A 12517-nucleotide genomic window follows, 5' to 3' on the forward strand; every position below is an offset into this window, starting at 1 on the left:
CCTATTACTTAGGTTAGGCAAATACCAAAAGCAGTATAACGTTCTCCAAAAAAGCAAATACCAAATCAGTATAACTTTAAAAAAAAAAAACATATCGAACAATATATATCTTTTTCTTATTGCATGGAATACGCGTTTACACTTGGGGATGTCCCTACAGGCTCCTGCACAGCGCACCAAGTAGCAATCTTGTTAATTTATTAGAATCTTATCACCTTTTTTTTTATAAATCTTATATATTTTGAAAACTTCTTTCATGTCTAATTTTTTAATTTAGACTATCACTTAAAAAATTTATTAAATATATTTTATTAAGACTAATAATACATAAAATCTTTAAAATACTTTCATCATAATATCTTTTGATTTTTTTTTCTATTAAACATAAATATATTTATTTTAAAATTCTAACAAATCTGTTTTAGAAGATTTTTTACAAGATCTTCATTTTTGAAATTATATTTCAATATTTTCACTAATTTCGAAATTAGTTTGAAATATAATTATACATTAATATATTCAGTTATCATTTATAAAATGAAAAATAAAAAAAAATTATAAAATTTTATCTATTATATAATCATAATTAATCATATTAAAAGAAATTATTATACTGAGCTAAATATAATAATATTGTATTAAATTTATAAATTTATAAATTTTTTATTTTTTATTTTCGTAAGTATAAAATATTTATGTTCAAAAATAAAATCTAATATGTCGGTAAGATGGGTTAACATTAGCAAACTATATAATACATGTATAAAAATTAACATATATTTCTTTAAAGTTAATAATATAAAATCTTTGTAGCTACTTTAATCATAATATATTTTCATTTTAAATATAATATATATTTATATATTTTTTAAAAAATTCTAATAACTCTGTGTAAAAATATTTTAACTCGTTTATAAAATGAATAATAAATAAATTATATCATATTTTATCTACTTTATAGTCATGATCATGCTAAAATATAATTATTATACTTAAATAGATGTGATAAAAGTATATTCAATTGATAAATTTATAAATTTTATTCAACTGACAAATACATACGGTCTTAAACAATTGATTAATGATAACGTATAAATTATAAAATTATTGTATTTGAAATAGTTATATAAACATTTAAGTATATAATTAACGTTAAATATATACCACTTATGTTTTAAAACAATAATTTAAGTATAAAAAATGAAAACAAACATCCGCACGATTACGCGGATCAAAATCTAGTTCATATTAAAATTAGTGTTAATTTTCTAGGTAACCAATTTTGTGTTATGGGTCAGCTTTATAATCTGAAACATATAAACAACTATATTGGTCAGCTTTTTATTTTTCTTCAACTTTTGTTACACCATTACCTTTTAATTTTCAAGTAAAAAAATTAAGGAAAAGTGGAAAACATAAACTTCTACAATTTAAAAAAAAAAAAATCTGCAAGTCAAAAACCTTCTCCCACCAAAATATAACGAAAAAGAGAATCTACTAGATACTTTTTGAAGCCGAAGTCGAAAGATCTGCTTTGTAGATGGTTTGGAGCTATCTCACTTAAAGCTCTATTTATTATTTTTTAGCCATGTGAATCTTGTAAATACATTCTTTTACCATGATAAATAAATTTAACATTTCAAAAAAAAAAAAATCTACGTTTTTATCACACATATACGAGATTATTCTAAATTTTCGAAAATTTAAAATAAAGGTAAGAAAAAAAAAAAGGAAAAATAATCAAAGTGGCATTAGCTCAGCACTTACACTTTACTTCATTCCGTCTTTTGACTCTTTTCTCTCTCATTCGCAAGTCACACCACCGCTTTATCGAAAAAGGCGTTCGTCACCTTTTGCGTTTTTCTACTTTCATCCGGGAATGGCGGATTGGGCTCCGGTTCTCGTCGGAGTTGTACTGTTCGTATTGCTCTCTCCAGGTCTCCTCTTCTCGTTGCCTGGTCATCACCGGACGTTAGATTTCGGCGGAATGAAAACCAACGGAAAAGCAATCGCCGTCCACACACTCATCTTCTTCGCTGCTTACACGATCTTGATCCTCGCTGTCAATCTCCACATCACCACCGGTTGATTTAGGTTTTCCGGCGAAATAAAGGTAACCCCTAATTGGATCTGGGCGGTTTCAAGAATCTTCTTAGATTTGGATCTCTGTTTTTTAGAGCTTTTACTTTTTACTTTCAGACATAAACTTGTTGTGTTGTACTGAAAATGTATTATGTCATTAGTCGTTAAGCTTGTAACATTGGGATTAAGATAAATGAAAATTGAACCTTTTTTTGGATCCATTTGAGTAAAGAATCGGAGATTAATGAAAAAAAGTTGTGGAAACAATCAAAATACAAAATGTTTTAGACCAATTGATGTTGTTTGAGTATTACATGATTGAGTAACGCGAGCTCGTAAATGTTTTATACCAGTTAAAGTCTGAACCTTTGTAATTAAAGGTAAGAAATTGAATTTGGGAAAATACAAAATTACAGATTATTTATTTGTATATAACCATTTTTTTGTCACCCTGCTGGAAACACTATGAGCCAAGAATTCAGAGATTAGCAAAATAAGTAGCAGAAAAAGGCAAACTTTGAATACAAATAAGGTCGACTTTGTTATACTAGAAGATCAGAAATGGATGTGAATTTGTATGGCTATGACCAAGATGGTGAGTATACAGAAGTAAATAATGGCGTGGACCAAAATCGAAATGCCACTTGTGCTCATGTTACCAAACTCCATCACTCTTGTCCTTGCCGGTAGCTGAAAGAGCAATCCTGGTGAGAGTAGGATGAACAGAGCCACTGCTACAATCACTGGTCCCCAGTCTGCACTCATATCTCCAGTGATCTTCTCTGTACTTGTGATATGTGTTGGTTTTGTTAGTGTAATAGGTTCTTGCAGACGAAGATGAAAGATAAACCTTAAGAATGGAGAAGCTTGTGATGGTTTTATGTAGAGTTATGGGTTTCTTGGTGGCTAAGGAGAGGAACTGGTTTTAGATGCTAAGCTTTGGTAAGGCTACAAAGGAAAGGTATTGTATTCTTTAAATGGTTTTTTTTTGCTTCTTTTGTCTTTTTTAGTTGTTAATCAACTTTCTTTATTCTTAAATTTTCAATCAATTGCTTCTTTCATGGTTTCTGTTTTCTATTCTCAGTGACAAATTGACAACTGCTTTACAGATCGTTCTTGGTACGTGTTTTTTGCTTTTGTTAAAGAATTGCTAAACAAAAAAAGGTAAATGAACGTGTAAAAGATGATTTCACCATTTTTTTTTTTTCATTTTCAAGGGTCTACTTTTTCTTCATAGGTTTAGATTTAGCTTTTTTTCTGGTCAGTATAGAGGAGACTGTTGGACCAGCGAGACTAAAGCAGGACTGAATATGGTAGTTTGGTAAGAAATATGGGCTCTGATGATGAACAATGTGAAACTCCTTACTTTCATGTTAGGCTATATGTTTATAACCGATTGAAACTAAATTATACATAAGAAGATGTTCATCACTTCACTTTCTTTGATCTATGGTTGAACTCTCTCTTTCGCTTCCAATATTTTTTTTTTAGGGTCTCAAGCATGCACTTATAGGTGATGAATATCAAGAACCAAAGAGGACCCTATAATTCAAATGCCCTAAGAACTAAGATATTTCGGCATCTAGGATTAGTGTGTCGATCTTAACGTGAAGCAAAGAGTCTGTGTTTGTGTTCTGTAGTAGGAGTTTCTTGACTTAAACGCTTTGCATCATAAAAAAAGTTTTTGGGCTCTATGCCAATGGTTCATTTTGATGTGCTCAGGACCACTCCCGAGTGTATATCTTTGTTGATGTTGGACCTTCCCTGCGAGTTTGACCCTGCAAGAGCATGTTCTCGCTACTAGTAATAACACAAAAAGTTTGAATCTATAAAATTAAAAAAAAAATATATATATATATATATATATATCGTAAAGATTAAATATTCTTCTTATTTTACATAAATATATTTAAAATAAATAAAACTGAAAAGAAATTTCTATGTAAACTGATAACTCTTTAATTAATAAAATATTATAATTTATATACTATTAATTTGTAAAAAAAGTTATTGTAAATTGGCGTTCGCTTGTCCATTGCAAAAAGAAAAATTGTAAAACGTTGAAACTTCGACCACCACATAAATGGTGAAAACAGTGTTTTAAAAACTGGACTTAATGGCGGTCGAACCAGGAACATATATTCGAGTCAAACTAAATCGGATTTGTTTATAGTCCACTATTATAAATCAAAAATTTAATTATTATTTTCTTAATTTCTCTTAAAATGCTATAATAAAGTTTCTGAATATAGCACTGCTACACATAATATTTTGACATTTTCTTATTAAATATGTTTTAATATTTATCATTCACAACTATATATCTTTAAAGCTAAGATACTGCTTTTTATATGTACTTATCATTTAGTATATATAAATTTATTTTATTATTATTTATATTTAAAAACTTTAATAACTTAATTAAGTTTGTATAAACAAAGTATATATATTTAGATATAATTTTTATCAATATTATTAAAAGAGGATCGCTCCTGATATTTGCTCTTCTATTACCATGAAATATTACTTAAAATACCATCATCCTTTTAAACATATTATTTGCCCTCATTAATGTTAGAATGGTAATTAACCACTTCCACTAAGGAATGATAATTAACCACTTCTTTTGATAATGACTAACTATTCCACATATACAATCATTAATAAGGTCACTTATGCAACCCAAATACAAATCCACTTTCAATAATATTTGTTAGTTTTAGACAAAAATAATAACATTATTTGTTAGCTGAATAATATATAGTTATAAATATTTGTCACTATCATGATATAAAATTACCCAACAGCCCATGAGTAAAAATCAGTAATAATATATAGTTTTCAAATCAAATTAAAATTTAAACCAATAAAATAAAAATTCATGAATCAATTAAGAAAAGTAATAAATAATAAATAACTGTTCTATAAGAGAATAAAATTAAGTAATTGTATGCATAAAATAACATGGATTCGCGGATTCTAAAATTATATTTTGCGGCTTACTCTATTAAACATAAGCACGAGCGTTTGGAACTTTGGATTGGGTTTGGTTTGATTTTTTTTATGACAAGTTTCTTCGGACTCTAGACATTTAGATCTAACTATGTATTTAAAGTTTTGATCGGTTTCTTTTAAGTTTTCACTTGTTTTGAGTCTATAATTAAAACACATAAAAAGTAGGGTTTATTGGCCAAATGGCCATATTTTGGTGATAAATTAAGGAAATAACTATGATAATTCATTGTCAAACATTTGTGCTTCCTTTCATCCGGTTATACCCCTTCAAGTAACAGGTTACCAGTTCTATATTATAAAGTAAACGACGTGGCATTTTTGTGTAGCATCGTAACAATCACATAACATACGGATCGCGTTGTGCAGCTGTATTCAACACATATGATGTAAGGATATGAATCGAGAGGAGTGGATAAGAGTTGTAAGTATGCCATAAACAATTCTAACCTAACGACGAACTGAAGATGATGACAAGTATATTCTATACCGATTGTATGAGTTTCCATACTATGTACCGTATGTGGAATAGTAATATTATAAATGTAGTTCCAAGTGAAATATGGTCTTCATAATTTCGCTACAGTTAAAAAGTCACATGATGCAAGGGAAGTACATAATGTTTTACCCAAAAGTAAGCCAAATATTCCAGAAATAAATTTATCAATCGCACAGAAATAAACTAAAGGCCAAATAGTATGGAAATGTAAACTCTCAGTAAAACACACAGAAGAATATATAGCGTAACCCAAATTTAATGGAATGTGGGCACATTGTGTTTGTTGTACAGAAAACCCTGTGACCTTCTATTTTGGTTAAATGAAATGATGGCAATATTAACTTCTGATAATATATGTCCGTTATAAGGTGAATTAACGTTTATGACGTGTATTACGTGAGAAGGTCTATTCCATATAGAATACACTATGTAATTTATCTGAAAACTGCTATTCCATATAAAATATACTATGTTATTTATATACTAGTTGCATACATCCAGGATTGATTTACAAAATCTAATGGGGGATTGGTAAAAGAACACTTGACACTAAACACTAAACACAAATTAGGAAAATATGAAGGTCGGATAGTTGGTGACAGCTACTCTTAATGAAAGAGTAGGAGGATGCCACATACTGAAGTCGATTTACCAAGATATTTTCACTGTGTAAATTTAAACAAGTGGTGTAGGTTAATGATTATAAATGTGTATTATAGGGTTACGTACATATTTGCACCGTCCATTACGAGAAGACTTCTATACTATATATAATGTACTATTTAAAATGATACTATGTGCATACTAGAGCCAAGATTGAGCAACATGAAATACAAAGCTAATAGGAATGGTAATAGAACACTTAACAGTAAACACAAAACCCAAGTTAAAGGAAATATAAATCCAATCAATAGGCAACCCAAATCTCTAGGCAATTAAATTCACCTGCCATAATACTGGAGACATATATTTACATTTCTCATGAGCCACATGAAATACAAAGCTAATGTGAATGGTAAAAGAACACTTGCTAGTAAACACTAAACCCAAGTTAGGGAAATATAAACCCCAATACATAGGCAACCCAATTTTTTATGAAATTAAATCCACCTGACATATTACTGGAGACATGTACTTACATTCCTCATGAGCAACATGAAATACAAAGCTAATAGGGCTGGTAATAGAACACTTGACATTAAACACTAAGCCCAAGTTAGGGAAATATAAATCCCAATCCGCAACCCAAATCTTCAGGAAACTAAATCCACCTGCTATAATACTAGAGACATGTAATTACATTCCTCATTAGCCACATGAAATACAAAGCTAATGGAAATGGTAATAGAACACTTAACACTAAACCCAAGTTAAGGAAATATAAACCCCAATACATAGGCAACCCAAATCTTTGTGAAATTAAATCCACCTTCCATAATACTGGAAATAGTTGTTAACCCTTTTTTCCCAGTAGGTTCAACGCATGTCTCAAACAATCTACTTGGAAGGTCTAACTTGTCCATACCAAACCTGAAGAATGAAAAGTAAGAGAGGCAAAAAGTGAGGACGGTTCACACTGTAATATTCAATATAGAAATGAATTATGAGTCAAACAGAATAAGAACGGCTAATGAATGGAAAGGCATATGATGTAAAAGTACGATTCCATGTAAAATGGAATAATGCGAACCTCATACTATTCCACTTAACATAACATATAATAACGAGATATACTGATACGGACATACGATGAAACATCTATGTATTGCAGATGCTATTCCACAAAATAATTGATATTTCTACACCATGAACTATGCACTGCAGAGACAAAACCCCCCAATTCGAGCATTACTTAGAATAAGAACATCAGAGAGGAACCACAACCGACCACAAATTGCAGCAAAGCAAAACATAATAGCAAGTGATACTATCCTCAGTGGAATAGTTGTATGGGATAAGTATACTATTACATTTCAAATGGAAACCGAATTCGAAATATCATACTATGTGTACCGACTGAGCATTTCTAAGAATTGATATTCCACACATCTTCCCCTAAATTACTACACTACTTATTTCGCATCACCGCTATAAAGATCTGAGAAGAAAATTTAGTAACCAGAATCGACGGAGAAACACCGAGAACTTACGGGACTGTCAAAGATCTGAGAAGAACTGAGTTGGTGAAGTTGGAGAGGTTGGTTGTGTTACTACCGCCGCCAAAACTGTAACGCAAAACCCAACCGCCGAACCCTAACGGCGAACACTATTAAAAGGGAGGACGACCGAGATGAAAATTGGATTGCAGGCAGAGGCGAGGCGTTGGAGCAGATCGTAGGCAGAGACCTTTTGACATCGAGAAATTACTGAAGAAAGTGAGAAGGAGAAGATGTGAATAGGGTGAAGACACGATTTACCTTTGTACAGTTAAAAATTAATTTTTTAATTAATTTTTGTAGCAGGTGCAGCCGGTTAATTAAAAGGGTAGTACCGTATTATTATGTATATATGACGCCGTGTACCTGTCCGTTAGGTAAAATAGCTACTCTGCCAATTACCGTTTTTTCATTGCTATAGGCTCCAATTTCCCTAAAAGTATCTATAATTTTTGGGTTCGTAGCGGGTTCGGATCGGTTCGGGTTCTAAATAGAACCCGAAACACCCAAAACACCGAAATACTTAAACCCATAAAAATTTGTCATATTCATCTAAACTTTTGCAAAATAAATAATAATAAACTACTAATCATTTTTATTAAACATTTTCAAACTCTAAACTTTACATTTAAATCTTAATATTACTTGAAAATATTACAAAATAATAATAACAATTACAAAAAATACATTACAACTTAATAATAAATTAAAATATATAAAGATAAAACACGTGGAATCATAGTCTTAGATATTCATGTTCTTGGGTCGGGTATGAATCGATTCTTATTGGCTTGAGTATATTTGAGTCCGTTGTTTTCGGTTCTATTTCTTTCGAGTAAAAGAATTTTAGACCAAACTAAGTACTTATAAATTTTTATTCGATTTCAGGTTGGTTTCAAGTTGAATTTTTGGATCCGAGTAAAATGCTCAAGCTTAATTAAACATGTAAAGTATCAATCAAATAAAATAAATATTTAACAAACATATTAAGTCATTTTTATTATAAATTTTTTAACAAAATTTGACTAATGTGGAACTGGTTAACAAGATAAATAATTCAAATCAATTTAACAACTTTTAAAATAAAATTAAAACTAATGCGAAACAGGTCAAATTAATGAATAAATTTAATTAACCTAATAAAATAAATAAATTAAATTATAAATATAATTTAAAAATATATACATTAGGTAAAAAATCATTTTTTGTTTTATAAAATTTTATGTTAAATCAAAAGTAATTTCGCGCTTTGAAAGCTCGGGTCAAACCTAGTTTTATGTTATTCAATTGAACTGAATTCAGCCGAACCATATTAACCCATCATCCAAATGTTTTTTTCAGTTTAGTTATTAGTTAAGTTTTAAAAACATTAGTTAAATGAAAATAAAACACTGTAAAATACTAAATGAATTAGGAAAAGAAATATCTGAACTTAACCAAAAACACACAATATTTGAATTTCGTTCTTAATCGAGTTTGCAATATACTAAATGAACTAGAATTTTGTCAACGTTTCTGTGAATTATGAACCAAACATTTTACAATTAGACCATGTATCAAAACTAGAAAGGACTCCGAAAGTCTTTCAATACTTGGTGGACAGCAAAATCGGAGTTTAAAAAGTCGCCGGTCAGTGTAAAAAGTCAAAAACGCGTTAAACTGAATATTCTTTGGTACGGCTGATGCTTTCATATTATCTTTTTTTTGGTAAAATGTTAAAATTATATTACCAGTTTTCTATTTTTTACGGAACAACAAAAAGAACAAGAAGTGGAATGCAGAAATGTAAATTAAACAGAGCACCTAGTGAACAAATAGATTCAAAGTCGACAACCTGAGGACCTAAGTGCGAACTAGAGATAGCGAAGCGTTGATGCCCCCAAGGGAATGGAAAGAGAGGAACGAGACCCCGGTTGCCGCGAGCTTCCAGAGAGAAAGGCGGCTCAAACCTTGAAGCAACGGGAAAACCTACAGCTTCCGAGAGACTCAAACATCAAACCACACCGAGAAATGCAACCACGGAACAGCTAGCCCGTTTGAAATTGCCACACCGACAGCACGAAGAGAGTCCACAAACAGGCGGTGCCGTCGTTCGGGATGAAGACCGGAGGTTGCTGTCTCCAACCCTCAAACCCCCGAGACCGTATACACTCATTTAACCCACCACACACGCAGAGTAATGGGACATGTTGGGCACATCTCCTCCGGAAGAAGCAACTGTCAAACTAGCTAGAGCTCGAGTGCTCAACTAACACTTATCCACACGCAGAGGACAAGACTGCAAACACAGAGCTATCGCCACAAGATGACAATTATTATGGGAGAAGAGATCGAAGTACGCGTCGCCACAGTCAAGAGCTCGGGTCTGAGAGACAGAGACACCAAAAGAGACGCGGATGCAGTCTCGTGACTCGACACGCGCTGTCACGGAAACCCCCAAACCCGGGCGACAACACCGAGAGAGGAAGCTCCCAACACGCACCCACGACTGAAAACCAGCCACAGGATCTCACACTAGCCAAGCGGATCCGGACGAGCCAAGAAACCGAGACTCAAACCCAGCCAAGAAGAGACCTCGCCGAAGGGAGGCGGAAGATGAAGAACCGCCGGGATTGAAGCCTCATCAGGACTCCACACGCCATCAATCTCCTGGTCCGAACCCTAGGTCCGGGAAAAATTTGGTGAAACACCGACGATCTGAACAGACGGGAAAGAGAATCGACCTGGTTCGAGCACTTTCCTCACCACCGCCTTGGTACCTACAGATCCGCCGGAAGGATCTCCAACGAAGACACGAGGGCACCAACCACCCATGAACCCGAGTCCATCGACTGGCCCTAGCTCGAAAACGTCGCCGTCACACCAGATATGGCACCACCCACGCCAAACCTCTCAGATCTACCGCGAATAGAACAGAGGCTTGAGGCGGCAAAGCAATCAAGAGCTTCGACAAAGACAGCAAAGAGGAGGAGAAAGCCGATGGAGCAAAGAGGAAAAGAAAACAAGGAGCTCCCGACGACGGCCTGCGGAACCATCGCCGTCGGAGCCGAAACGATGAGAGGCGCTAGGGTTTTCTAGAGAGGATTTTAGAGATCGAGAGAGAGGAGCTTCCCTCCTTTCATATTATCTTCTCTACTTATAAAATACCATTTCACGAAACGTAACAAAGAAAATCAGTTTTAAAATGGCAACTTATAAATCATGTGTAACTGCTCTTTTTCTGTCTTTACTTCTATGTCTTTCTTCTCAAGTCGGTGTCGCCGAGGCCAAACGCTCCACACGTTAGTTTATATATTCGTCTACGCATATAAATATAACTTACACTTATTTTCAACTATTCGAGTTACTACATAAATTGTTTTATATAAAGAGATGTGCACCGACAATGATGCTCATTTCATTTTTTTGAATTGTAGTTACTACCAAGTCTTCGGATACCCGATGCGCGAGAAACCCACCAAGTAAATTCCAGAGCCAGAATTCAAAACATATACATTTAGTTCGAATATATTGTTTGTACACAATTATGATTCAATTTATAAATGTTAAGATGATTCAAATTTTCAGGGCGTTACTGACCCATTAAAGCTCAGTACCTTAATGTTAAGTTTTATTTAAAGAACCTGACGTTAACTAATCATATGATCTTTCATTGATTTAAAAAAAAAAAAAAAAAAATTCATATTGTTCCAGGTCAGTACCGGCGAGGATGTTCCAGCGCCCCTGCGGCCCTGCCCCGACGGGCACACGTGCGAACCACTCTAACTCAACCAAAGGAAAAGGTCCATAAGTGAAGATGAACTTAAAGTTTCAAGAAGTGATGGGGAGTTGAAGAAATATATGTTTCAAGGGAATGTCGAATAATCAAGTTTATATACTGTTGTGTAATTGTTAAAAGTCTTAACATGGAATAAATGTTAAATAATCAGAGCTAAGCTATTCCAAATTATATGTGGATTTAAACACAAAATTAAATAATTATGTGTACACTTTTAAATAAATAAAATATGACTTTTGACATAAAAATGTAACTATAATGATAAATTCGTTTGTTTGAAAAAAGGATGAGTAATCTAAAATTACGGTCTTTTATTTATTATCCTGCAGTTGTTCACAATACGAAGCTCACTACCCTTGAGGCAGATGGTTCAAAGTTGAAGTGAGACGTTTTGCCATTGTTTGTAATAATACTAGAGATTTTTCCAGGTTACGCCCGGGGTATTTGTATAGTTTTTAGTTAACTTAAAAAGTTGACACTTATATATGACCATATTTCGTGAATATATAATACAACCGATTTTAAACTATTAAATTGGTAGAAATTTTAAAATTTGTTTGTATTTATTCATCGATTTGTGTCTAACAAATTTAAAATAATTTGAACTCACAATTTGTTGTTTCTTATTACTGGAAATCATATATAGGATGATAAGTAGGATGAGTAAAAACTTACTAAACCTCGTTATGATTTAAATACATTTTTTTAGTTATGTATAAAACAATTGTAAGATTTACAATTCGTTTAAACTTTATTTTGACTTTAAAATCAATGAGTTATTTCTTTTTGTCATCAACTTAACAGACTCAATTTTTTTTTTGAACGCAACTTAACAGACTCAACTAATCATTGAATTATAATACCAACTTGAACAATTTTATAATAGAAATAAAATAGAATCAAAAATTGATCTACACGTACAAATAATATCATTGTCCACACCAAACCAAACTATAGAACAAAGTTTTTACACAAATCTACCGAACTTGA

At 32.3% G+C, this 12517-nt stretch overlaps 1 protein-coding gene and 1 long non-coding RNA gene across 2 annotated transcripts; one reads left to right on the forward strand and one right to left on the reverse strand.

Annotated features, from left to right (window-relative positions):
- Window positions 1-2344: 2344 nt before the first annotated feature.
- Window positions 2345-3111, reverse strand: LOC106391154. Its single transcript, XM_013831739.3, has one exon. The coding sequence runs from the start codon at window positions 2845-2847 to the stop codon at window positions 2638-2640; it is 210 nt and encodes a 69-aa protein (XP_013687193.1). The 5' UTR covers window positions 2848-3111; the 3' UTR covers window positions 2345-2637.
- Window positions 3112-8332: 5221 nt separating this feature from the next.
- LOC106395451 lies at window positions 8333-11698 on the forward strand. The gene is made up of 3 exons (XR_001279261.3): window positions 8333-11030; window positions 11166-11210; window positions 11443-11698. It is a non-coding gene; the product is annotated as an uncharacterized LOC106395451 (long non-coding RNA).
- Window positions 11699-12517: the final 819 nt, after the last annotated feature.

Source organism: Brassica napus, chromosome C4 (assembly GCF_020379485.1).
Source record: "Brassica napus cultivar Da-Ae chromosome C4, Da-Ae, whole genome shotgun sequence".
In the NCBI taxonomy this organism is placed as follows: Eukaryota; Viridiplantae; Streptophyta; class Magnoliopsida; order Brassicales; family Brassicaceae; genus Brassica; species Brassica napus.